The sequence below is a fragment of the Otolemur garnettii genome, unplaced genomic scaffold, assembly GCF_000181295.1.
Source record: "Otolemur garnettii isolate 467f Iridium unplaced genomic scaffold, OtoGar3 scaffold00180, whole genome shotgun sequence".
NCBI classification, from domain to species: domain Eukaryota; kingdom Metazoa; phylum Chordata; class Mammalia; order Primates; family Galagidae; genus Otolemur; species Otolemur garnettii.
In genome coordinates, this window is record NW_003852575.1 from 1,881,101 (window position 1) to 1,908,671 (window position 27,571).

The 27,571-nt window shown below is 43.5% G+C and overlaps 1 protein-coding gene across 1 annotated transcript in view; it reads left to right on the forward strand.

Moving 5' to 3' along the window:
* The window catches only part of KCNJ6 (potassium voltage-gated channel subfamily J member 6), a 267,077-nt gene extending 239,711 nt beyond the window's left edge, over window positions 1-27,366 (forward strand). The window contains exon 4 of the mRNA XM_003800658.1: window positions 26,098-27,366. Within this exon, the coding sequence (XP_003800706.1) occupies window positions 26,098-26,423 (326 nt within the window). The 3' untranslated portion in view covers window positions 26,424-27,366. The remainder of the gene's footprint in view (window positions 1-26,097) is intronic.
* The last annotated feature ends 205 nt before the right edge of the window (window positions 27,367-27,571 follow it).

Consider the following 27,571-nt stretch of genomic DNA (forward strand, 5'->3'; position numbering starts at 1 on the left):
TTCCCTCACTTGATACCAGCAACTAAAAAACAGTAGGCAAAAGCAGGCTGGATTTACTTGGGAAAACAAAGGCTAGCTTGAATGTTCAAGTCTAATTTGGCCAGAGCCAGAACACATTTAAGTGATTTCTAGGGCCGAGCCTACAGCAGCCCTGCCTTCCATCCCCATCACACCAGAGCTGGGCTTCCAGACCTCCCCAACAGGTTACAGGGATAAATGGCCCTTGAACCAGCAGTGGGATCCAGCATTGCCTCCACCCAAGGAACACTCTTTGGCAGTTCTGGCATGGACAGAGGACCACTGTGATCACTATATGGGCACAAATCCATCTGTTGAGGGTTGACTGATGACCACCAAAAAGATATGCCCACATCCTAACCCGCAGTCTCTCTGACTGTGAGATTATAGGAAAAAGGGTCTTCGTAGATGTGATTAAGATCTCAAGATGAAGTCATCCTGCAATATCCAGGTGGCCCCTAAATCCATTAACAATTGCCCTTAGAAGACAGACACACAGATTAGGCCACATTAAGACAGAGGCAGAGATTACAGTGATGTAGCCACAGCCAAGCACTGCCTACCAGAAGCTGGGGGAAGCAAGAAAGGACCCTTCCTTGGAGCCTTCAGAGGGTGTATAGCCATACTAACACCTTAATTTCAGACTTCTAGCCTCCAAAATTATGAGATAATTTTCTGATGTATTAAGCTACCAAGTTTACGGTAATTTGATAACACAACTACAGGAAATGCATATACCATCTCTGCAAGTAACCTGGCACCTTCTGTTGTCTCCTCAGTTGCCATCTAACAAATAGCATTTGTGGAGTAAAAGAACTAACAGGACAGTACTCGTCCCCAATGTGTGAGCAAGCCAGGTTTCTTTCCCTTTAATGAAGAAACAGGGCAGCAGCTGTCCATTCCCTTCAACAGCTGACCAAGGCTAGCACCACACACCCTGACCCTCAAACTGCACAGGAGCTGTGTGGGTGGGTGGTTTCATTGGACCAAGTTGCTGCTCAGAGACACAACCATCTGAAAAACATGATCTGAGTCACAACCTCTTTTTCTTTTCAATAAGTTTCTTTTTTTTCTAACCAAGTTACTAACATAATTCATTAGCCACATGAGTACACATGAAAAAAGATTTAACAAATAGAAATATTTTACAATTCACTCATATTTAACCCTTGGAGTGAAAAAATGTTATGAAGAATCTGACTCAGCACAGAAATTCCTAAAGAAGCAACCCACTCAAGACAGATCAGAGTGAAACCAACAAGCACGGGCACACACCTGTCAGAAGCTCCCAATCAAATTACAGTTTTATATTCAGCTCAGGACAATGTGAGAGCGAGTGTTAAATTCCCCAAGAGGCACCTGTCATTCTCCTCTTAGACTGAAACCAACAAAGAACTCTCTACAGAATAGGAAGAGATGAGCACATCAGAGAAGCTTGGCAAGTTACCAAATTGCTGTAGCCATTTCTAGATTATCTTTCATTATCCCTGCCTACACCTTGGGAATTCCCTCTCCTAATTTGAGAATTTCAAGTTGTCAGCATCAATTGGCAAATCCCAGGAAAGTTAAAGCATGAGAATGTCAACTCCTGAAGAGAATTAGAGGGACAAGAAAACCCTTGCACCTTGGCATTGCACCAGGTTCATGAGGACCTGAGCTTTTTATTCCTTGATATCTAGTCAGCTCTAGAAATCATAGCAATGTCCATAACCAATGTGATCCTCAGCCCCAGTGCCCATGATGGGATCCTTTGCCAAGATACATTTGCTGATAATAATGAATGCTGCCCTTTAGGGGAGGGGACGCAGGGAGATCCAGGGGCACAAGTCAGAAAAGCTCCATGACAAGGTCACAGTGGTGGTGGCTGCCATCTTCTTCACAGCATGTATATAAACTGGGTTCTCCAGAGAAATGTAACCAAAAGGAAAGATACAGATGACTGATCGATTGATTCATAGATAGAGATAGAGATGATTTATTATAAGGAGGATTGGCTCACACAGTTATGGAAGCTGAGAAGTCCCACGACCTACAGTCAGCAAGCTGAGGACCCAAGAAAGCCAATGATGTTATTCCAATCCAAGTCCAAGGGGAGAAGCAGACCAGTGTCTCAGCTGGAATATAGCCAAGTACAGGGAGCAAATTCTCTTTCACTCTGTCTTTTTGTTCTATTCAGGTCTTCAATGGGTTGGGTGAGGACCACCCACATTGGGTATGACAATCAGCTCTATTAAGTCTACTGATTCAAAGGCTAATCTCATACAGAATCACTTTTACAGAAGTACCCAGAATAATGTTTAACCAACTATCTAGGTACCCTATGCTCAGTCAAGTTGACATATAAAATTAACCATCACAGTAGGAATACCCAAGGAGTCTATGGCAGCCACGTGTAGCCTGGAGTTGGCTGGTCAGCTGCTCTGTTAGACAAAGCAGATCCACAGATATGAGCATCTGCAGATATTGGCTCAGTCTCAGATGTTTGGAAGCAGGCGAGGGAATATGATAGAGGGTCGTGGGATACAAAAGTCTGAGGAATAGCCCTAAGACACGTGTTGAAACGTGTATGCTCTTGATGGCAGCTAAGTACTGTGGGAGCCAGCACAGCGACGCTCTGTGAGCTGGTCTTGCTTTTCCTACAGATGCCCTTAGAAATTCCCTGCAGTCAGTCACTCACCTGGGCCCTGACTCACCAATGCAGGGTCAGAGTCCATGTTCAGGATTTGGCCTCACATGTTGCTCTGAATGTCTTGCAAGGGCTTGCTTCCTTGGCAATTTCTGCACTGTGCTGGAATTTCATAACCTTTATTTTCACTCTAGAAGGGAAAAAATGAGTAAACAGCTAAAAATGAGTTGTTGCTTATATACTACTGGGCAGTAGGGGAAACCAGTTGAGAGAATAAATGAGATCTATAAATCTAACTTTTGTATTAGGGAAAAAATAGCATGGATGCTCTATGTCCATTATGCCTATACATATGTCTGGCTACAGTCAAATAAGAATTTTGATCAAAATGATCACAATGGTATCTAGCCCTTCCACTGATTCAGGGTCCCCGAGCACCAATGACCATAGATGTGCTCAGTAGCTTCAGAAGATGTTTGATAAAGCTGTTCCAGGCTGATGTTTAGGGTTCTTTCAACCATGTCTGGAGAGGAGTATATGTGATGTGCCAAACCAAAGGTGGTCGTGAGAAGTTAAGGTAATGGGGTGCTGGGCTGAGCCCAATCCCTTCTACACAGAAGGGCCACCTGGTGAAAGTCTGTCTCCTTAACCTCACTGGCCAGTGAACGTCCTACCCTGAGGCTGATTTGGATTAGCAGTGGTTACCAAATGGTTGGGACCACTGGTGTTGATTTCTGTCTTTCCTTCATTCAACAAGAGTTCTATTTCTTCCTCCATTCCTTCTAACTCTGCCAGAGATCATGCAATTGCTTGTAGTTATAACTAACATTTGTTGAGCACTTAATACACGCCAGGCACTGTGCTAAGCACTTCATATGTATTAACTCACAAAATCCTTGCTGCTCTTCTATGATTAAGACTCCATTATTATCACCCTAATTATATGGGTGAGGAAACTGAGGCACAGGAGAATTCATTAACTTGTCCAAGGGCTCACAGCTTTTGTTTTAGTTGTGCTGCACAACAAATTATCCCAAAACTTAATGGCTGAAAACAACCAGCATTTATTATCTCACAGTCTCTGTAGGTCAAAAAATTCAGGAGCCACTTAGCTGGGTAGCTCTGGCTCAGGCTTTCTCATGAGGTTGCAGTCAGGATTCTGGCTGGGGCTGCTGTCATCTGAAGGCTTGACTGGGGCTGGTGGCTCCATTTCCAAAATGGTGTGTTCACGTGGCTGTTGGCAGGAGGCTTTAGTTCCTGGCCACATGGGACTCTCTATGGGCTGCTTGACTGTCCTCACAGCCTGGAAGCTGATTTTCCCCAAAGCAAGTGATTCAAGAGAGAAAGCCACAGTGCCTAGTCTCTGAAGTTACACAGTATCACTTCTATTATTTATTAGAAATGAGTTATTGAGTCCAGACCACACATAAAGGGAGGCAACTTAGGCACCCTCTCTTGAAGGGGAAGAATCAAAGAATCTGTGGACATATTTTAAATTACCACAGCATGTAAGTGGTGGAACTAGGATTTGGCCTACTTGGTCTGGCTCCAGAAGCTGCATTCTTCCCCATTGACTTGGGTGCTCCCTGAGTTCACTGGGTAACGTGGGTTACATGGGTCTCTCATTGGGTCTTTCAACCACACACACAAAACTCTACAGCTAGTACAGTTCATATGCTCTTCCTTGCCGCACCTCTGAGAGCTGCAGGGCCAGGCACCACCACCTATCACAGAGGCTTCCTCAGTTGCTGGGAATTGTGCAACAAGCCTATGACCCCAGAAAAGAGGTTTCAAAACCTACCAGAGAATTTTAAGGCACTTAGGAGAGCATTTCCATCCCTATAATCCCTGGTCTCAAAGGTATCTATCTAAAACAGCACTGATCATAACATCCACTGGTATCTCTTCTTGTCTACAAAAGGAAATGCAAAGGCTCTGGACATCACTGGATGCCTTTCACAATTTAGCCTAACCTACCTGTCCAGCAACATCTCCTGCCCTTCTTCAGTCCACCAACCCCAGGAATCACCCACTCACGGTTCCCTCCAGATAAATGCTGATCCCATGACCCTACATTTATCCCCCAAGACTTTCCTGATAATCCCCTTCCTCTTTGACTTCCCCACCCCAAGTTTACCAGGTCCTTCTCCTTGGCCCCATAGGACTTTATACATAACACTCTGATTGCACTTAACACTTTGCATTGTAAAGTTCTAGTTCTTCCAGAAAGATGTCTCTGGGACCGTAAGATCTATAAGGTTGGGCAGAGAGCAAGAACTCTAAACATTTGCCTTTCTGATTAATGGGTGGGTGGGTGGGTGGGTAAATGGATGGGAAGATGGATGGATGAACAGAGGGATTGTTGGCTAGCTGCAGAATAAGTGAACCAATGGGTGAGTGGGTGGTTCCAAAGGCTTCTCCATTACGATGGATGCCGTCTGAGTTCACTGGGCAACATGGGTTGATGAGTGAGTGAGTGAGTACATATGGAGTATGGATAGAGAGAAAGAGCTTCCAATTTCAGCGAGCTTCCAATAGTCAAAGATAATTTTAGCCACATATTCTAGAGAAATTTACTAAAGAAAAACGTTACGGCAAATGCCTCACCAGCATAAACTCATATGAAAGACAAATCATGAATTTTAAATACAAATAACAACAAAGAGGGAGGAGGAAGAGAGGAAGGGAATGGAGAAGAAAGGAAAGGGCAAACAAAAGCACAAGTATTTTACAAACCCAAGGCTTCGGTTCTCTTGAGCTGAGCAGGCTATTTGGGGTTGTTTTTATTGCTCCCCCTCCCCAAAGAATTGTTGGTCTCTGGTAGGGAGATGGGGGCTGCATGTGCTGGGAGGGGGCTGCACACAGAGAATGAGCTGTTGCCATGGGAAAGCCTGAGTGTCTAGGAGTCCTCTCCCTCCCTGCCCCAGGCTGTCACTCTGGGCTGGAGCTGTCTGAAGCCTCAGGAGGGACTGGTCCTGCAGTCAGAGGCAACCATCCAAGGCCAGCAGGGTGGTGGGCACTGCCAGCATCCTGCTGGCATCCTGGCGTCTGGGGAGAGGACCTGGAATGTGTTATCAAATTCTGCCAGCGGATGGTTAGACTCCCAGGAGCCAAGCCAGCCTGGCAGGAGCCATGCGCCTACAGCCAACTAGGCCCAGAATTGCAGTCATTCCTAATAAGGTCTCAGGCCCCTACAGGGACCAGTAGAGGTGCAAGGGGGCCGTGGAGCTATTGGGACTAGAAATCTGCACCAGTGTGGCAGAGCCAGCTGCTGCCTCTCCAGTCCCTCTACCCAGGCACTGCTGACATCAGCTACTGGGCATGCTTTGCTGCAAGGATAGTCCTAGGCACTGCAAGGTGTTAGCAGCACCCCTGACTGCTGCCTCTACATGCTAGGGACTCCCCTGCCCTAGCTGTGACAATAAAAAATGTCTCCAGACCTGGCTCATGTCCCCACTTGGGCAAAGTTGCCCCATGGAGAAGCCCAGCTAGGGCTGGAAGCTGGCCCTTTATCCAGGTGTGGCTCATTCACCTGGCAGAGTCAGAGGAGGGTGAAGTTTATCTTTGAGTACGGTTCCTTTGCCAAGGTGCAGACGCTCAGAACCACCGCAGCTGCCCAGCACTGTGCACATACACCCACAGGCCCTCCGTTGGGCACTAGGCCGCCTGTCCACTTTATGCTTCATTCCATGAAGTTCTGTCCATGCCTGACCCCAGCTAGTAGTGGCTCATAGCAAGCAAAGCACAGGCTTCCCTCCAGAGCTCAGAGCCCAGCAGCCTACCCACCACGTGCTCCTGGAGGTCCAGAACCCATGCCTGGCCCACTCCAGGACCATTCCCTAGAGGAAGGAGCCCTGGGCCCTCCCTTACTGCCTCCAACCCAGGGCTCAGTGTCTCAGGTGGTTGACCTACCCGCCCTTCCTCACTGCCCTCAGGCTGGTCCTCTGCCAGCACTTGGCTGCTCTGCGCTGAACCTGGATCGCCTGAGGCCTGGGTTAGGGTGCAGGCTCTGACCCAGGGGTCTGAGATCTGCGCTTGCAATTGGCTGTAGGGAGACAGGTGGGGCTTGCCCTATTATCTAGTGGACCCTCTGACAAACCCATCAGTGGGGCGGGTGCACTGCAGGCATGGGATTGCAGGGCATTGCTTGTCCTAAAGATGACTCTAGCGACAAGAATCTGGGCTCAGGGTATCACAGTGACAGACTATTCGCTTTTTCCCTGGTGCTGCTCATTTCCTCTACCTCCAAATCCTTCTTCCCCAAGCGCAGAAAAGTCATGTGAGAGCTGGCTCACTGGTTTAGTATTGCTTCCAGGGGAAGCAAAGCCTCTGGTGACAACCCCCGGGTCAGAATCCAGAGGTCCCTCTTGTGGCATCCTCTCCTGGGGCTGGAAAATTCTGCTCGGGTTAGGGCAGAGCGCGGCACCCAGGGACTGGGACGTCGGCGCAGCCCTGGAGCCAAAGTCACCATACCGGCCCCACCCGGAGCAGAGGCGCCCCCAGCGGTCCACCATGGCAGCCGGCGCCCTGGGCCAGCCCGGGGCAGCTACTGCAGACCGGACTGGGACCTGCGCGCCAGCGCCACCTCGTGGCGCACTGTCGGCTCTGGGCAACCCAGCTTTCTAAACCTAATGCAGTCACTCACTGAAAAATGACCCCTAACCTTATTGCTTCCTTTATGAGGTTTCATCTGCGTGGCATTTACATCTCTGAGATGGAACCATCATCTCTTAACCTCCAGATAACAAAAGGAAAGACTGCGGGGGTTGCTCAGACCCTTAGTTCAAAACGGAGCATCGGACTTTGGGGACACAATGTTAAACAAAACACGGGTCACAGCTCAAGGGCTCAGTCCAAGCGAGACACTTGGAAAGTCGCACCGAGGGTGTCGGTCGAGTAAAGCCCAGGGCACCGAGGCTCCCGGTCCGGCCGGCTGGGGGTGGGGCGGGGCGCTGTGGGAGGAGCCGCCCACCTGTCCTTAGCCGCGCCGCGGGAGTAAGTAAGCTAAGCAGTGATTGAATTTAAACTGGCCTAAATATAGATATATACACCAAAAAAATAGAATTGAGAGTCCAGAAATAAATACATACATTTTTGGCCATTTTATTTTTGACAAGGATCCAAGACCATTTAATGGGGGAAAAAACATTTTAACAAATGGTGCTGAAACAACTCCATATCAACATGCCAAAGAGTAAGGCGAACCTTTACCTCATAGAAACATTAGCTCAAAATGGCCTAAATAGGAGGGAAAACATAAAACTCTTACAAGGAAGCATAGGGGTACATCGTGGTGACTTCGGATCTGGCTTTGGATTCTTAGCTATGACACTAAAGTACAAGCAAACAAAAAGAAAAAATAGATAATGTTGACTTCATCAAAATTGAAAACTTTTGCACATCAAAGAGTGTTACCAAGAAAGTGAATGAGAAAATACATAATGGAAGACAGTATTTTCAAATGAAGTATAAGGAAGAGTCTCGCAGCCAGAACATCTCAATTCAACAACAGAAAGGCAAGCCCATTTTAAAAATCGGCAAAGCACTTGAAAAGACGTTTCTCCAAAGATTTACAAGTAGCCAACAAGCACACGAAAAGAGAAACAATCCACTCGGATCTGTGATGCAGTTTCAGAAAAACAAGAAACTCCAGGGACCCTGTGCAGCTCTTCCCTCCCCACCCAGGGGCCCTGCGAGGACGTTCTGACACAGGTAAATAGTAAGTTCTAGGCAGCTTATGCCCTCTCCAAAGCAGCAAAGAATTCCATACCAGCACATTTTATTTTAAAAAAATTTTGTTTGAAACAGGAGTTAGAAGTATTTCTAACTTGGCTTTAGCTACTGTAAACGCTGAAAACAGAACAATCATTTGGAGAAAGAGAATAAGGAGTTTAATGTTTGAAGAATGGGCGGCAAAATTTCCAGACAGATGCTTCATGTTTGGGGGTCAGAATGGAAAGAGGACCAGCTTGGGCACTGGGGGATCTGGAGGTGCCCTAGGCTGTGCTGCTCGATCGCTGAGCAGCCTGGGGCAAGCAGCCCTGCCTCAGTTTCTCTTCCTACAGTAAGGAGGAGGAGGGGCCTCTGAAGTCCCTTCTACCCTCAGGGAACCAGGATCTGCTGTAGAGGATTCTTTTGGTCCCGGCATCCTTCCCCTCCTCCTCAGAAGCACTCACTGCCTGTGTGCTCTTGAGAAGGGGCACAGTATTTGGGAATAGTTTCTCTTTTCATCCATTCTGCAGACAAGCCAAAAAGGAAAAAGGAAAGAAAAGAAACTATCACCACCACCTATTCCCGCAGGACTTTTTAAATCCATCAGAAAGTCACACACAAACATCAGTTCTGCCTGCTCGCTGTCACACGCTAGCAAATGAAAACCTCTGCTCCAATGTGCTGCACTGCAGATATTTTAGGACCCATTTTAAACGGCTGCAAAGCAGCAGAAACTTCACAGAGAAATCCGCACATGTGGGTAGGCACTTCCCAGAGACCTCCGTTTTCTCATCCAAACAGAATCGCAATGTCATGCTCATCTTCAGGGACCCAGTGCTTCTGTCTCTCCCTTTAATTCACTGTGCACGCCTGCCATGTGCTTGACATGCTCCGGTCTCACTTTTGTTTTCCACTTAATCTCTGGAATAAATGTCTCAGTCATGCGACGGCTGCTATGAAATCAGCTAATTGGGCCCTTATTGCAGACAGCGATGTTCCCTGCCCCCACCACATTCAGAGCAATTCTTTTCCCCAAGGAATAAAGTCATCCGTAAATATTTACAGAAAGGGGATCCCCATTTTAAGAAATAACACCCAGGTTACAAAAAGGAGTCTGGAGGCTTAAGCCCCGCCCTGCGTGGCACAGCAAGGTGAACTTGGGTGGCCGACAGAGATCTGAGTTCAAATCTTCGCTCACCACTTCACCAGCTTGCAGAACGATCACGAAAAAAATGCCATCATAAAATACAGATGTGAAAGATGCCATCCCCCCAGAAAATTCACTTGCGCATGCAGGGACCTTTCTAAATCAGGCAGTGGCCCAGGTGGGTCAGGCACCAGAAATTGCCACTTCACATAACAGCCTTTTTCCTACTTCCTCACTTTACTGATTTTTCACCAGGAACAATATAGCAAAATTTGAAGAGTGTGATTTTCACCAAGCCCAGGAAGTTAGGGGTGCCCTCTGGTTCATCACAGTCACCCCAATAGGTCCCCAGCTGAGACCTCCGGGCCTGTAATAAAAAGAGAAAGAGGAGGGAGGGGTGGGGTCCTGTGTTCCCTGTCAAGCTTGGAGCAGGCAGCCTGGGTGCTTCCGCCACCCATGGAGAGCGCGGGCTACTTCCTGGGGCCAGTGGGGCGGCTCCCACCTGCCTCAGACAAGAGAGCTGTCTGTTTTTCACTGGAACCTAAAAGTCAGTTGAAATAAGAAGTTTATGCTCAGCTACTCAGGAGCAACACTGTCACGTAAGCTTTTTCAAACGCTGTAAATTCAGCAGAGGACAATCTCAGGATCACAAACTTCACTTTTTTCCTTCAAGATGAAGGCATCTTAGTCATAAATAGCCTGTTCTATTTTATTTGAGAAGGAAGAGTTTTTAAATTTTTAAGCCAAATTTTAAAAATGTGTTCCAGGAGAGCTTACACCCATGTGATTTATAGACACAGCACTCAGATAAACAGTGATAGAAACAACTTTATTTCTCTGCAACTGAAATTAATTCTACTCTTAAGCTCCCTTTGAATTTCCTAGTAGGAAAAACTTAAACTTACCAATTAAAGATAATTTAGTCACTCCCAGTTTTAGACGTCGTTCATTCAGATCCAAATCCTCTTTCAAGATGTTCTCCCGCCCTAGGGGGGATCTGAATTGGGGTGGCATGGCATTACTGTGTCACGGAGGTAGGGTCTGCCCCAGTACAACCTGCCCCTTGTTGTTCCTCACCCCAGCACGAGGGTTCTGTGGCCACACAGCTCATGCTCCAGTGCCCACCACACTTCCGGTGTGAAGTCAGTGAGCGGCCCTCCCACTGGCCCTGCAGGTGACGGATGTGGGAACTCCTGGCCTCCACGCATGCAGTGTACTCGCATGTGTGCAAAAGCACACTTGAGCTGCAGTAGTACCTGCACACACACACACACACACACACACACAGAGGGACACGCCCACTCATGCACATTCACACTCGCATCCCGGTGTCACTTTTAACTGCACCCTGGGGACTGACTCAGGCTGCCTGCACACTTCCAGGAGTGGTGCTTCTCCAAGACTAGGGGCTGCTCTGTGGTGCCTAAAACTTTCCAGGGCTCCATGGGACATGGGCCTCCAGGCCCCGATGGTCTCAGAGTCCCTCTCAAAGTCTGAGGGATTTCCTTCTTGGCCCCCTTCCCATACCTAGGTTAGGACAGTGGCAGGAGCTTCAGAGCCCCTTCCTGAGCGCCTGGGCAGTATCCAAGCCCTGGTCACGGCCACTTCCCCCAGCTGGTGTCACTTTTAACTGCTCTCTCAGTACCCCAAGACACTTCAATTCTCATAACTGTGGCTTCTAGAACTCCCAAGCCCTTTGCATTTTTCTCTCAACAAAGCTTTGCTCTTGTAAATTAAAGCCCTGCTTTCCAAGCCTGTGGCAGCTAGGAACACATGTATGGGGTGTCAGAGCTAAGAGATGGCGCCTCTATCCCAGTCTCTGCCCACCTACTCCATGAAGCCTTGATTCAAGAGGTGAGAAGACACCAGGTAGCCAGGAAGAAATGCATCCTTCATGCTAACATCCCAAACCATTTCCCTCCGTACTATCATCTGTCCCTCCAGGAGCGTCCAGGCTCCAGGAATAACCTCAAAAGTCATTATTTACTGGTATCCAGGGCAATGAAAACCTGAAGGTTTTCTCCATGCTTTGGACATCAGCATCAGAGCCGTTTATCCTCCAGTGTTTGGTGTCATGTCCAGGTGGGTCTACACCAGAAGAAATTCTCACCCTCTCCTTCAGAGAAACGTGAAGAAAGAAATTCCCTCAAGTCTTTACCACAATTCTCCCTATACCTGTAGCCCTGGCCTTGTGCTTCCATCTGTGAAGACAGAGGACGGGGTCCCTCCTTTTTCCCCCAGTCTCAGCCATCTCTCCAGAACCCTAATAGGTCGATCATCTCTTCTCCCGCCAACAGACTGAGCCACACTCACCCAGCCAAAGCCTTTCTCATCAGTGTTCAATCGTGGTGGGGTGTCTCGCATCTTAAAAACCTGTGCAGTCCCATATGCCTTGCTAACTATTGCCTTCTCTCCCCATCTTCGTGGTCAGATTCTTGGAAAATTTTTCTGTGTACACTGTCCCCATTTGCTCACCTCAGACTCACTCCTCAAACCACTTCCCTAGCTCCTCTAAGTTACCTATGACCACAGTGTCTGAATTCAATGTCTACTTTTCACTGGAGCCGTTCTGTCTTTCATCAGTTCTTGACACTGGTAATCACTTGCCTTTCTTCATACGCCTATTGGCCATTTGTACATCTTCATTTGAGAAACGTTTAATCAGATTGATTTTTTCCTATTGAGTTGTTGGAGCTCTCTATATATTTATTTTATTTATTAATCCCTTGTCGGGTGGGTAGTCAGCAAATATTTTCTCCCATTCTGTGGGTTGTCTCTTCACTTTGTTGATTATACCCCCGGCTATGCAGAGTCTTTTTAGCTTGATGTGATCTCATTTGGTCCATTTTGTTTTAGATGCTTGTGTTTTGGGGCTATTACTCAAGAAGTCTTTGCCCAGATCAATGTCCTAAAGCATTTTCCCAAGGTTTTCTTTTAGGAGTCTCATAGTTTCAGGTCTTAGATGTAAATCCTTAAATCATTTTGATTTTATTTTTGTATGTAATGAGATATAAGAATCTAGTTTTCTCCTTCTGCATATGGATACCACTTGCCCTTCTAGAAGCATCTTCCTCACTTGGCTTCCACCACCCTTGGCTCTCCTGAGTGATTTCCTCCTCTCTCTCTCCACTCTTTCTCAACGTGGTGGGCAGTCTCGTCTTCCTCCTGCCCATCCGATGTTAAAGTTTCACCAGGCTTAGTCTCTTCAGCCTTCCCTTCTTATTGCACCATTCCCTAGACAATCTCATCCCCTCCCAGACTTCCATTCTCATCCCTGTGTCGCTGATGCCCCAAAATATACATCTAACCAAGACCTCTTCTGTCGGTTTGAGACTTGGTTATTCAAATAGCCTACCTAATGTTCTTTCATGCCTTAAAGTCACGATAAACTTAACATGCCCCATGTTAAACAAAACATAAAATCTTCTTGCACTCAGGATTCCTAGTGGTACCACCATGCATCTTGTTGCCCAAACCAGAAACCTGAGCTTGGCTCTTCTCCCTAACTCACCTTCATGAATAATTCATTCAGAGATTTGTACCGTTGGCCTCCTAAATACATCCTGAGTCCAATTCAGTCTCCTCATCTCCACTGTTTCTGTTCTTGTCCCAACACTATAGTTTCTTCTTTGTACTATTGAAGTAGCTTCCTATTTTCACAACATCTGCTTGCTTTGCCCTCCTCCAAGTCATATTCTCTCTGCAGCCAAATCGATATTGTCATTTGGTATCAATCTCCCCTCACCCAGACCCCAGACACACTGGTCTTCTCTCAGTTTCTTGAACACCTTAGGAACCCTTCTGAAGCAGACCTGGCCCTGCAAATGCTGCTCCCACTGCTCGTAGTATACTTGCCCATACTCCACTCATCCCCTAGTTCATCCTTCAAATCTGAGCTCAAACATCACATCCTCAGAGACATTTCCACTAATTCCCACACCACACCAAGTATGGCCCCTTTTTTATGGTCTTATAGAAGAATCTAACTTTTCTTCATTGCATTTGTTGTAATTTTACATTTATTTATATGTTTATTTCATGTTCAATAGACTATAACTCCAGTAAACCCAAGGACCAAGTCACATTGTACCCTCCATCAAAGTGCCTGCACAAAATAGGTTCTCAATAAATATATAATAAACAAATGAATGAAATTACCATGTGGGTCCTGCAATTCATTTAGCCACTGACAAATATTTATTGGATTTATTGCCAAACACTTTAATAGGGGATGGAGGCAAAATGTTGGCCAAGAGAGAACTCCTGCCCACAGCGCTCCCATCCTAGACTTGAGAATAATACAACAGATATTAACAATTATAATTTAGTAAAAAAGATTCTATAGAGATGAAAACCAGATACAGTCTTCTTTGACTCAACAGCATTCTATCCAGTAGAATTTTTGGAAGCAAGGAAGCTTTCTGATTGGCCTTCTAATACATGTGGCAGGTCTTTGATCGGTCCCCTATCTACTGGTCCAGACTCAGTAAGGTCACTTGGATTTTCCTGTTTCAAATGGAAGAATATCTGGTCTTTAGCTTTGAGGCTTGAGTCTTGCATAAGCAATTTCTCTGTAGAATTTCTGGTACAGCAATTCCAACACTATTTTGTATGTGTTTTAGATGGAACCAATGACAAATGTATAGGTTATTGGGAACTCAGATTCTTGCTGCTGGAGAAGAGAGATACGAAGCTATCTGGAAAGTACCCAAACATGTAATATGAAAAACAGAGACATATGTGGCTGTATACTTTCTGGACAGCCTTCATACACACATAAAATGGGAGAGATTGAAGAAGAAGCCTATAGTCTAAAATCTGATGTGAGGATATCTCATGATCTCTTTAAAAATAAATGAAAGTTGCTTGGTGCCTCCAAGAAATTTGCTGAAGAAGGTAGCCAGTATCCCAGATGTCGGTAAAGAACAAACAGCACATGTGTTAAAGACAGTAAACACAGAAAAGCTTGGAAGAAAAGGTAGTGGAGAAAAAATGGTGAATCGAAGGAAGGAACAACTGGGTAAGACAAATGCCAGGCAGGGGCTGGCAGCATCTCTCTGGCTATGATCATCCATTTACGTTCCATTTTATTTTGTAAAATATGCTATCCACCCTCAGGTGTAAGGCACTGTAGGAGTAACAAGATCACAATTAGCACATGGCCTCTGTCTTCAGAACCAGAAACAATAATGTGGTAGTTAAGAGTACAGGCTCTGGAGCCAGAATTCTGAAATGAGAACCTTCATTTCACTCTTACCATGCCTATGAGTTTGCCCAAACTGCCACAACGAATACCAGACCAAGTGGCTTAAACAACAGAAATATACTTCCCCACAGCTCTGGAGGTGGAAGATCAAGGTGTCAGCAAGATTCGCTCTGCTGAGGGCTCTCTTCCTGGTGAGCAGATGGCAGCCTTCTCACTGTATCCCCACGTGGCCTCCTCTGTGTGCATACGGAGAGAGTATGTGCACACCCTGGTGCCTTCTTACAGAGACACCAGACACCAGTCCTGATGACCTCATTTAACCTAAATTACCTCTCTAAAGCCCAGTCTCCAAATATAGTCACATTGGAAATCAGAGTTTCAATATGCGATTTTGGAGAGCATCCCATTTCATCTCCTACAGGACTCAGGAAAGTTCCCTAACCTCTCCCTGCCCTAGTTTGCTCACATGTGAAAATCAAGATCATAACAGCATCTGCCTGAAAGGACAATTACAGCGTTAGATGGGTGATTTACACAAAGCATCCAGTGCCAAGCACATAATGAATAGGCAGTTGCCTTTGCCATTTTGTCATGACAATGGAGGCCCATTTTCTGTTTATGGCAAATGTACCTTACTCTGTAAACTTATCTTTCTCTTCCTCAATAAACCTTGTTTCATACTTGCCAAAAAAAAAAAAAAAACCTCAATAAATAACCTTTACTACTTAACTCAATACTTAATTTATAAATGTATCAATTAATTTAGTGAGAGCAGAATTGGGAGTACACATGTAGAGTGCCTTTTAGGTATTAAAATAATGCACATGTCAATGTTTTTTGCATAGCGAGAGGCTCTCCATTTGAGTAAAAGAAGAAACATACTGTTCATTGAAGAGCATTCTGAGAATGAGGCAGGGCTCATTGTTATTTACATAATCAGCAGGTGGAAGAACTTAGTGAATTAAAATCATTCTTATATCATGCTAGAAATTACACTATCCTAGCCAGGTGGGGTTGCTCATGCCTATAATCCTAGCACTCTGGGAGGCCGAGGCGGGTTGATTACTGAGATCAGGAGTTCTAGATCAGCCTGAGCAAGAGTGACACTCCATCTTTACTAAAAATAGAAAAACTAGCTGGGTTGTGGCTTGTGCCTATAATCCCAGCTACTCCAGAGGCTGAGGCAGGAAGATCTCTTGAGCCCAAGAGTTTGAGGTTGCTGTGAGCTATGATGACACCACAGCACTCTACCCAGGATGACAGAGTGAGCCTGCCTCAAAAATCAATCAATTGATCCATCAATCAATCAATATAAATAAATAAATAATTATACTATCCTGCTTCTTTTTGATACTGGGCTTGGAAGATCACTAACATTATTCTCCTTAGCATCAGCCTGGAGGAAGGGAGGCTGATACGAAGACTTACATAAGCACAATACTTTATTACTGCACTGATTCAAGTTCCCCGGTATTTGAAATAAAATGGCAAAGTGCCTACAACCAGTTCTTTCTTTGTTTTGAATATTGACAATATGATTTTACAGTATTCAAAAGTGGTTTATATCCATTGTGTTTTATCAGAATCTTATTCCTTGGGCCATTCTGATGTATTATCTATCTGCTGGTCACACCTCTGGCTCTGCCCAGGGGCTGTCTCTTAAGAATGACTTTCATCATATTGGTATTCTGAGAGCAACATTCTCCCATCATATTCTGTCACTAAATCTAAAAATAAGAGTTTTGCCTATTAAATCTGTCTTGCAGGGCTGGCCCCTCTGTTTGCTCAGAGCCTATTACAGACTCCTGAGCTGCACCTCAGTTGTTGTCCTGGATCCCAGGTGGGGCCAGCCTTGAAATCACCACCAATAGCACTCACTCCCTCCCGGCCAGGCCTGGACTTCTTATCAAGGAGTGAAATGACACCAAAAGACAGGCCATTTCCATACACTTCTGTCCAGCTCAGACTTTCAGAAGAACAACAAAGGAACCAAACAGAGAAGGTCTCCTTGGAGAAATTATGAGATGAAATCATTTTTAAAATATATGCACATACACACCCACTTACGGAGGAATAACTTAGACCAGAAAACACCACAGAAATTAAGCAGCCTCCTTGTGATGGTTGATTGTGTGTGTCTGTGTGTGTGTGTGATTTTGCGCAATCTGAGTTAAGGAATACCCAGAGAGCCAATAAGACATTATTCTGGGTGTGTCAGCGTATGTTTCCAGAAGAGATTCGTATTTGAATCACTATACGGAACAAAGAATATCTGCCTTCACCAATGTGGATGGGCCCCAGCCAATCCACTGGGGCCCCAGACAGAAAAAAAGGCAAAGGAAGTGCAAAGTCGCCCTCTCTCCTACAGCTTGGCATCCCTCCTCTCCTGTCCTCAGACACCAGCACCCCACATCTTTAGATCCTCTGAGGCCAGAACGTGCACCAGCAGCTCTCCCACCCCACCAGATATACAAGCAGTTAACAGGACAAGAAGAGTCTTTGAACAAATGACAATAAGTAGGATAATACTCCAACAAAAATGGAATCTTGGCTTGGCGCCCATAGCTCAGCGGTCAGGGCACTGGCCACATGCACCGGGCTGGTCGGTTAGAACCTGGCCTCAGCCTGCCAAACAAACAACAACAAAAGAAATAGCTGGGCATTGTAGCGGGCACCCGTAGTCCTGGCTACTTGGGAGGCTGAGGCAAGAGAATCTCTTGAGCCCTAGAGTTTGAGGTTGCTGTGAGCTGTGATGTAACAGCACTCTACAGAGGGAGACATAGTAAGACTCTGTATCAAAAAAAAAATAACGGGATCTGGTGACTTTTTACAATATGGTATTTGATAAGTACAAAATAATAAACATCACATATTATGTCACAAAATGTAATAATAGAACACTTGGAATTTGACTGCTCAAGAACTAGAACAATACCATTATATCTACTCCTATATTTCCTCCTCACCTCAATATAATTATTGACTTTAAACATTCACTTGCTTTCTTTAAAATACTAATAATTTGGGGCTGGGCACTATGGTTTACACCTGTGAGACCTTGGAAGACCAAGTCAAGACTGCTTGAGGCCAAGAGTTCAAGACCAGCTTGGTCAACGTAGTGAGACTCTGTCTCAAAAAATTAATGTGCATGTAGTCCTAAGGCAGAAGGATCCTTTGTAATAGGTAAAAACTGAAAAAGAACTCACTGAAACACTCAAGATCACGCTTGGGTACAAGTGGGCTAAGATCTAAAAGATGTTAGCAGGGTTTCGGGAGGGAAGCCAGTCTTTTATAGCTGGCTGAGGGAGAGCTGGTTTCTATCTAAGAGCACCAAACTGCTGTTCTTATCAGGGTGTCAAAGATGTTATCTCATTTAGTAGGAACTCTCCTGGAGGGCTCTTCTTATCACAGAGTCAGAAGCTTGCGTTGTCAGCAAATTTCTCATGGGTCTGTAACTGGACTGGGGTCTGCAGCTCACCTCCCTTATTGAGTTATGTCCACCTGTAACAGAGTCTCACAGAATGGCTTCTGAGTTCAAGATGGGCTTAGTTTGGGCAACCTAACTAGAGATTATAGTGAGCTACGACTGGACTGTAGCACTGTAGTCTGGGCAACAGAGCAAAACCTTATCTCTAAAAAATAAAAATAAATGAAATTTAAAAATAGTCTGGGTGCAGTGGCCCATGCCTGTAATCCTAGCTCTTTGGGAGGCTGAGATGTGAGAATTGAGCCCAGGAGTTCAAGACCAGCATGGGACATACAGCAAGATCTCATCTCTACAAAAAATGGAAAAATTAACTGGGTATAGTGGCACATGCCTGTAGTCCCAACTACTCAGGAAGCTAAGCAGAAGGATGGCTTGAGCCCAAGAGTTTGAGGTTGCTGTGAGCTAGGCTGATGCCACTGTACTCTAGCCTGGGCAACAGAGTGACTCTCAGTCTCAAAAAAGGAAAAAGTTTGATTAGTTTTATTATAAATGTGTCTTGAATTTTACCAAATGTATTTTCTGCATTTATTAAAATGATCTTTTAATCTATTAACATAATAAATTATATGATCAGTTTTATAATGTCAAACCACCTTGCATTCCTTGAGATAAACCTGACTTAGTCATGATGTATCTTTTTTTTTTTTTATAAACTGTTAGACTTGGTTTGCTAATGTTTTCACTAGGATTTTGGAACCTATACATGTGAAAAATATCATTTTCCTTTTATTGTTTTTTTCTTTTTCTTTCTCGTACTATATTATTATCAAGACTACTTGCCTTATAGAATGGATTGAGAAATGATTCTTCCCTAGTGTCCTAAGATAGTTTATATAAAATTCTCATGATTTCTCATGAGTGTTTCATTGAACTTGTCTTTAAAATTGTGTGGGCTTTGTAATTTCATTATGGGAAGTTTCTAATCACCAGCTCAATTTCATAATTCATTATAAGACTTCTCAGCTTTTTTTTCCTTAAGTTTCAGTAAGTTATATGATTTTAGAAAACTGTCTCTTTTTTTTTGTAATATTTTTAAAACTGCCTGTTTCATGTACATTGTCAAAGTTATTTATAATTTCTTTTGTTTTTAATCTCTGCTGTTTCTGCAGTTATATCAGAGTTCCCAACGCCATTTATTTTTGCTTTCTGTATTTTCTACTTGATCCATCTGATTAGAGGTTTCTCTATTTTATTGGTATTAGTCTTCATAAAAAATCAACTTTTATCTTTTGTGAAAAAATTAACTTGCTTTCTATTAATTTATGCACTCATATTTGTTGCCTATGTCCCATGGCTTAATCCTGATGTTTATTTTCTAGTTTCTTAAGAAATTGGCTGTTCCGCACATTAATTTTAAGACTTCCTTTTTCTAGTATAAACATTCAGATCTATACATTCTTCTTACTTTCTGTATATCACATAATTTTGATATTTAAAATTTCAGTATCATTCAGTCCTAAGTATTAATGATTCCCATTATGGCTTCTTCTTTGACTGACGTTTAGAAATGTGATTGTATGCTACAAAACACATGGCAATTTTTTATTTATTTATTTTTTAGACATAGTCTCACTATGTTGCCCTCAGTAGAGTGCTGTGCTGTCACAGCTCACAGCAACCTCAAACTCTTGAGCTTTAGCGATTCTCCTGCCTCAGCCTCCCGAGTAGCATGTGGCAATTTTTGAAGCTGGTCTTTTCTGGTTGATTTCTGTTCTGTGCAGGCAAAGCTTAGACTTCTGTCCAGTCCTCTCCCCTGAGGGATCCCCTGCTTTCAGCTCCCAGGTCTCCCCTTCTCAGCCTTCTTTCTCTAAACACAAGATTTCTCTCAGCACTTGAGCCACCAGTGCTGCTGCACAGTTTCACACAAGTGGGGCCGCTCTCAGGGTAAAATAGTGAGTGGAAAGAAAAAAGATGCAGCTGATAACTCTTTGGGCCGTGGAATCCCCTTCTCCCAATGCTCAGGCCAACAAGATTGTTCTCCTAGCATTTTTGGTGCCTGTGTCACCGCATCCCCACAGAGCTGTGCAGACAGGGGCCGCACTCCTGGCGGGGGCAGAGCCATACACCTCATTAAAGGGGACCCCACTCCCATCTCTGACTCACAGCAGCACCTTCCCTGGCCCTGGGTCAGAGGACAGGGCCTCACTCAGAGATCAGCACCTGCTACAATTCTGCACTGGGGACACTCACTCTGAGGTTGAAGCCAGAACATAAAAGAAAAAGGGAAACAAAGGAAGAAAGAAATTTATCCCCAAAAAGTCCTTCTTCAAGTTTGGGCTCCCCTCCCCAATCTTTCTGCCATTACAGACTTCCCAGAGTCTTTAGGGGGTTACATTTTGTCCTTTGTCCCAAGGTCTTAGCTGTGCTCAGCGGCAGGGAACAACTGCATTTATTCCACCTTCAGCAGCCCCAGAAGGCCTGTACTTTGCTTCTCACTGAATTTAGGTTTGATTAAAATTGCAGATTTTGTAATTTTCCAGCATCTCCTATTTTCACTGAGGGTCCTTCATAGGTGGTCTGCAGGAAGCAGAAATCTCCTACTTTCTGTTCTAATGACTCACAAGCCACCTGTTTATTTAATAATACATTTCAGACATTGCCAATGACCAATATTAATCTGTCTGTGTATAGTTCCCTAAGTTCACTCTTTTCATTTTACAAGTATTTATTGGGAACCCCCAGTACTGAAGAACTGTGCTCAGTGCTCTGGGACATGGAAATAAACAAGACAAATGGATCCGCCAGGCATTCACAACTCAACAGGAAAACAGACACAACCAAGGCAAAATGCTACAGTAAATACTGTAAGACCAGGTCACTGAAGTATTACAGTGGCTCAGGGTTCAGCAGCAGAGTCTGGCTGGTCACAGAGTGCTTTAGAAAGGAGATCATAAATTAGTGAGTTCTTGAAAAATGAGCAGGACTCCACTGGGGGAGGAACATTCAAGATAAACAAGATGAATAACGACACAACAATATAAATGTATATGGTAATCACAGTTAATAACAGTGTGTTATATACCTGAAAATTGCTAAGAGCAGATTTACAAATCACCTCGGAAAAAAAAAACAATAAATATGTGAGGTAATCTGTTCATCAACTCCTGTAAAACTGTGCAATTTCTATTTGTCAAAGAAATAAATAAAACAAAACAAAAGATAGCTCTTTTGTTCAGCTCTTTCTTTTTTATGATGCCAACTCAGGTGATTTCAATTTGTTACTTATTTCAAATTTAGTAAAACAATCACATTTTTAAAGACTGGTCTAGGACCAAGGTCAATGTGTAAGCTGGGAATCTCCCTGAAGAAAATGAAAATTATTAGTTTATCCTAGGAATACCTTAACATTCTTTCTTCATCCCTTTTAAAAAGAATTCATAAACCAAAAAATGAATAAAAATTGGAAAAGCATCCACGAGCATTTATTTAAATGTTGCTCATTTTATTATATAAATAAATGCTCTTCTTAAAACAGCACCCTGGAAAGGTATTTTACTTTAGTAAGTGTACTATTTGCCATAACAAAGTACCACAGACCCGGTGGCTTAAACATGCAGAGATTTATTTTCTCCCAGAAGGCTACAAGTCGGAGAACAAGGTGTCAGCAAGGCTGGTTTCTTCTGAGGCCTTTCTCCTTGGCTTACAGATGATCTGTGTCCTCACCTCTTTTTTCCTCTGCACGTGTCTGTATCCTGATTTCCTCTTCTTATGAGGACACCAGGAATACTGGATTAGGACCCACCCATATGACCTCGTTTTCACTTGACTATCTTTTTTTTTAATGAATATATAAAAAGCAATTTATTTAGGTAAACAACACAAAAGAACTTTCCTTTTTTTTTTTTTTTTTTTTTGTGAAAGAACTTTCTACATTTATAAAGCCATCTAGGAAACACACTGTAATGAATAAACGAATTTGGCTATAAATTATTTCTAAAATTGCACACATTCCCCTCAAACACCTCTTTAAAGTTCACATCTTAGGGAGCGCCTGTGGCTCAAAGGAGTAGGGTGCTATCCCGGAGGTGGCGGGTTCAAACCTGGCCCTGGCCAAGAACTGCAAAAAAAAAAAAATAATAAAGTTCCCATCTCTACATATATTACATTCTGAAACGCAAGGTTAGGACTTCAACATATGAATTTGGGGTTAGAGGGACACAACCCTAAATTCAACCTATAACAGCATACTTAGGATAACTTACACAAACCAAGTTAATATTATTAATATTTCCCTCAACAAATAGCCCCACCACATACTTTTTTTTTTTTAATTGAGACAGAGTTTCACTTTGTTGCCCTCAGTAGAGTGCTGTAATGTCGCAGCTCACAGCAACCTCAAACTCATGGGCTCAAGCAATTCTCTTGCCTCAGCCTCCCAAGTAGCTGAGACTACAGGCGTCAGCCTCAATGCCCAACTAGTTTTTTGTTTGTTTGTTTTAGCAGGCCCAGGCCGGGTTTGAATCCACCAGCCCTGGTGCATGTGGCCAGCACCCTACCCACTGAGCTACAGGCACTGCCCCACATACATTTTCATCACTTTGTTTTGATGATTTAAATGAAGTATGGTATATCCATATAATGACAATTTTTTGGAATTTACAGAATAACCCTAAAATTATGCTGGAGAAAAATGTTTACCTATGTAGTTGCCTTTACCAGTGTTATTTCTTCATGTGGATTTGAGTTACTGTGTAATGTCTTTTGATTTCAGCCTAGATTTCCTTTACAATTTTTTATAGTGCAGGTCAGCTAACAAAGACCATTTTTGTTCATGGAATATCTTCTTTTCTCTTTCATTCGTGAAGGATGCTTTTGCTGGATATAAAATTCTTGGTTGACAGTCTTTTTCTTTCGGTGTTTGAAACTTCTCTTCTCACTGCCTTCTTGCTTCCACGCTTTCTGATGATAAATCAGCTGTTATTATTGAGCATCATTTGTATGTAATGGGGTCATCTTATTTGGAGTTAGTTAAACTTTTGGGGTGTGTAGATTAATGTTTTTCATTAAATTTAAGAAGTTTCCATCACAATGTCTTCAAATGCTCCTTCTGCTCCTTTCTCTTTATACTCTCTGACAGAGGCTCCCATTATGCATATGTTAGTATACTTGGTGGTGCCCATGGCTCTGTGGGGGCTCTGTTCATTTTTCTCCATTCTTTTTTCTTTCTGTTCTTCAATAATCTCAGTTAAACCATCTTCAAGCTCACTGATTTTTTTCCTTTCATCTCAAATATACTAAGTCCCTCTAGAAAATTTTTCTTTCATTTATTGTACTTTTCACTTCATAATTTATATTTGGAGTTTTACATATAATTTATTTTTCTTATTTATACTATTTGGTGAAACTTCATTTCCCTAACTTTCCTTACTTCTTTAAATATGACCCATTCTATTTCTTGAAATATATTTAAAGTGGCTAATTTAAAGTCTTTTTCTAGTGAGTCTAGTGTCTGGCTTTCCTCAAGGGCAGTTATTATTGACCATTTTTCTTCCCATGTGTATGCTATATTTTCTTGTTTCTTTGCATGTCATAAATCTTTGTTGAAAACTAACATTTCAAACAATAGAATATGGCAACCCTAAAAATCAGATTCTCCTCTGTAGATTTTTTTATGGTTGTTATTTGTTTTTTAGTAACTTTCCTGAGCTAATTCTGTATGTTATATACTCTTTGTGTGTCTGGCCACTAAAGTCTCTGCTCCATTAACATTTAGACAAAGATGTCATGAAAAAACTATAGCCAATAAATATTTCAGTCTTTGTCAAAGAGCTCTGTGTACACATGAGGGGATGTGCCTTCAACACTTAGCAGGGTGCTTACAACTCTGCCTTGCACAGAGCCTCAGGGTCAACCAGAGGTGAGAGCTCAGGGTCTTCTCAGGTTTGGGGGAGGCATGTGCACAGCCCTACACATACATGTCATCTTTTAGATTCTTCAAAATATGTTGGAGCTTTTTAAATCCTTCTGTGGACATCTTTCTCCAGATTTTGTTTTTGTTTTTTGGTTAGCTTACTGTTTTCTCAAACTGTTATCCCTACCTTCTCCATTTTCTAGTCGCTTTTCAATAACATGTACTTCTTTTATGGAAAAAAATTATCATTTTATCAACTTTTCCCCTAGACTCCTTCTATGAATCTCATTTTGAGCCCACATAACCATGCCTTCAACCTACCTTCCCTCACCACTCCTAAACACGAATAAAGAAAATAACTTAGAGGAGAAACATTATTTGAGAAAGAATATCAAGTTTGTGTTGATCTGTCTTTCTAATACATAGAAGCAATACTCATTTTGGAGGCATAAAGTAGGACTTTTGTGGGTCAGCCAGAGAAATATTGAGGAAGGGTAGCATTTCAGGTCTGAGATTAAGAAGAGCACAGGCTAGATGAGGGCTGTGCTGGCTCAGGCTCTGACAGCTGCAGTTGAGTCAATCACTTAAATTCCTGGCACCCTGGCTTCTCTTTCTAGGCACAAGGACCAAATGCAATGATGGGGGAACATTTTGTAACAAGGAATCTCTCTATGTAAACATCCACATGTATGCTCTTCTCTCTCCCCCACCTGCATCCCACACAAAGCAGCTGCCTAATACACATTATTGGTTGTCTTATCAGATGACATACCAACCCGTTGGTGGGCTGCTTTCCTGCATTAATGAATACAGGGTCATAGTATGACTTTTTCAAGTGCCTGGTAGTCTTACCTGTCTTGCCCCTTGCTCCATTAAAAAAATGTTTTTTAATTATATTTTATAACTTTGTTGGCATGAATATGAACTTATTAACATTTTCTTCTACCTAAAAGTTTATTTTTCTGATTTTAAAAGAAATTAAAATGCTTTCAAAGATCCCGAAAAGTATCATGGGCCCTAGACACCATGCTTGATGGAGAAGGCAGCCCTGAATTAGTGCCTTAGGAAATGCTCCCATTTCCTGAGAATTTTTATAGCTGTTTGGCCTCAGGAAAAAAACACATAAGTGTCACTTCCCATATCTTATGCTAAGTCTATTGTCTAGTTTTGTTTTCTAAGGAGATGGATGGGATTTCCCTCATTCTGCCATTTCAGGTTTTAGAGAAAGCTACTCCTGACTCCTGGTCTACCAGTAGCTCACATACTTCTGTGCAAACTAGAAAATGTCTTCTCATTTACAAAGTGGGAAAAGCTTTAAAACAGTATGTCATTATACAATCTGAGCAACTATGCCCACTGAATCTGAAGCAAGTGCAAACTCAGGGATATATCCCTTCTACCTCATTCAGGTGCCACAGTTGGAGCCTGTGTGTCATGGCAGGTGGGAGTGTAACACTGATCCAGGGAGTGTAACACTGATCCAGCTTACAGGCAAACTAAGTACAGTTCCATAAGTCAAATTTCATAATAAATCTGTGGCAAATATACTCAAGTCCTGTTAAGACTCATGCTAAGCCTCTAAAAACAATAGGAGGCTGGAGTCATGACTTTAGGGTTCTCCAGAAGTAAAGAGTAGACACGACGTAGCCATACACACCTGTGTGCATATGTAGACTTGCCCTCCTTCCTATACGTGTGACCATGCAGGCAAGTGTGGCTTGATGTGAGCCAGGACAACGGCGTAGCCATACACACCTGTGTGCATATATAGACTTGCCCTCCTTCCTATACATGTGGCCATGCAGGCAAGTGTGGCTTGATGTGAGCCAGGACACTCCCTCATTGCTCCCCAGGTTTCACTGGGAGGCCTAGAATCTCTGCGACACTTCAGCAGGTAGATATGACATGAGTGGCACTGTCCTGGTTGTAGCACCTTATGCAGGACGTTCTGAACAGTTGCATGTAGACTTTTTGCCTGGTTTCCTGAGGCCCCTTGGCTATGGAAAACCCACACTCACATATACTAAAACCTCTATTCTCCTCTCTACAGGGATGACGTGCCAAGCTCGAAGTTCCTACATCACCAGTGAGATCCTGTGGGGTTACCGGTTCACACCTGTCCTGACGCTGGAGGATGGGTTCTATGAAGTTGACTACAACAGCTTCCATGAGACCTATGAGACCAGCACCCCGTCCCTTAGTGCCAAAGAGCTGGCCGAGTTAGCCAGCAGGGCAGAGCTGCCCCTAAGTTGGTCTGTATCCAGCAAACTCAACCAACATGCAGAACTGGAGACCGAAGAGGAAGAAAAGAGCCCTGAAGAGCAAACGGAAAGGAATGGTGATGTGGCAAACCTGGAGAACGAATCCAAAGTTTAGTGCCCTGGCTGGGCGACCCTCCCTCCTTTCCCCGACACAATCTTTCCTTGTCTCTCATTCTCTTTCTTTTCTGTCTCTCTTACTTTGTTCTTTATTTATTTATATTTAATTTTGACATTACCAGAAAAAAAAATCTTCAGGGTGTAAAATATCTACCTGCCCTTTCTCAGTTATTTAGATTGACAAGGTAGATGTGGATTTGGTGAAGGTGCAGCGTGCCCTCATTTGTGGCCCAAGTCTGGTCTCCTCCCCCCCCCCAAAAAACCCCACCCATCCAACTCCTGGAGATTTAAGCTACTTACCTGCATGTGTTGTACACCACCACATCACTGAAAATAGTGTGTCAAAGGTGTTACCTGGGATGTGACAAGTGAGGTCTCCAGTGCCTATTTATTCACGCAGTGAGACACAAAGTGTAGCCCTCAATTTTATAGACCCCCCAACCATTTCATCTGCTACAGGGCAAGGTGCTTGCCCCACCCGGGCATGGCAGTTACAGGACCCAGGTAAGCTAAAGACAAACCACTGTACATATATATGCCTTATGTAATTATTTTCTTTTTGCAGTTAGTAATAAAACCCAGCATGTACAAAAGTATCATAGAACAGAACTTCTAAATAGTGTACATAGATGTATCATTAATGTAGGTTTAGATATATAACTTTAGAAATAAGAAGCAAAAACAAAAACAAACAAAAAAAGGATTCCTAACATACAGTAGTCATTTCTGTTTTGATGTCTGTGTTCTCCAGATTATTTTGATCCTGTCGACAGCTGGCCCTTCAGTGCATGGCCTTGGTTGTGTCCCAGACTGGCGGCTGGCAGGGTACCTCTCTGCTCCCTCTCTGAGCCTCTCACTGAGTCCAGGAAGCCGTAGGGCTGAGGGAAATTGCAAGGTCCAGTATGTGTCAAAACCTACAGCTCATATGCTGATATACTGTGAAATGTTTACAGAACAGACGTCTCTTTTTTTTAAAAGATAACAAGGGCCTCATCGACTAGCCTGGGGGAGAATATCAGGAAGGGGTCATTCTCTAGGACTTCACCAATGACATCATGTTTTCACATGAGCTCTCACCCTAAACAATAGGTTAGAAAACTTTTCTTTTGCAAAACCACTGTTTCTCCAGCTGTTGCCCTCTGTGAT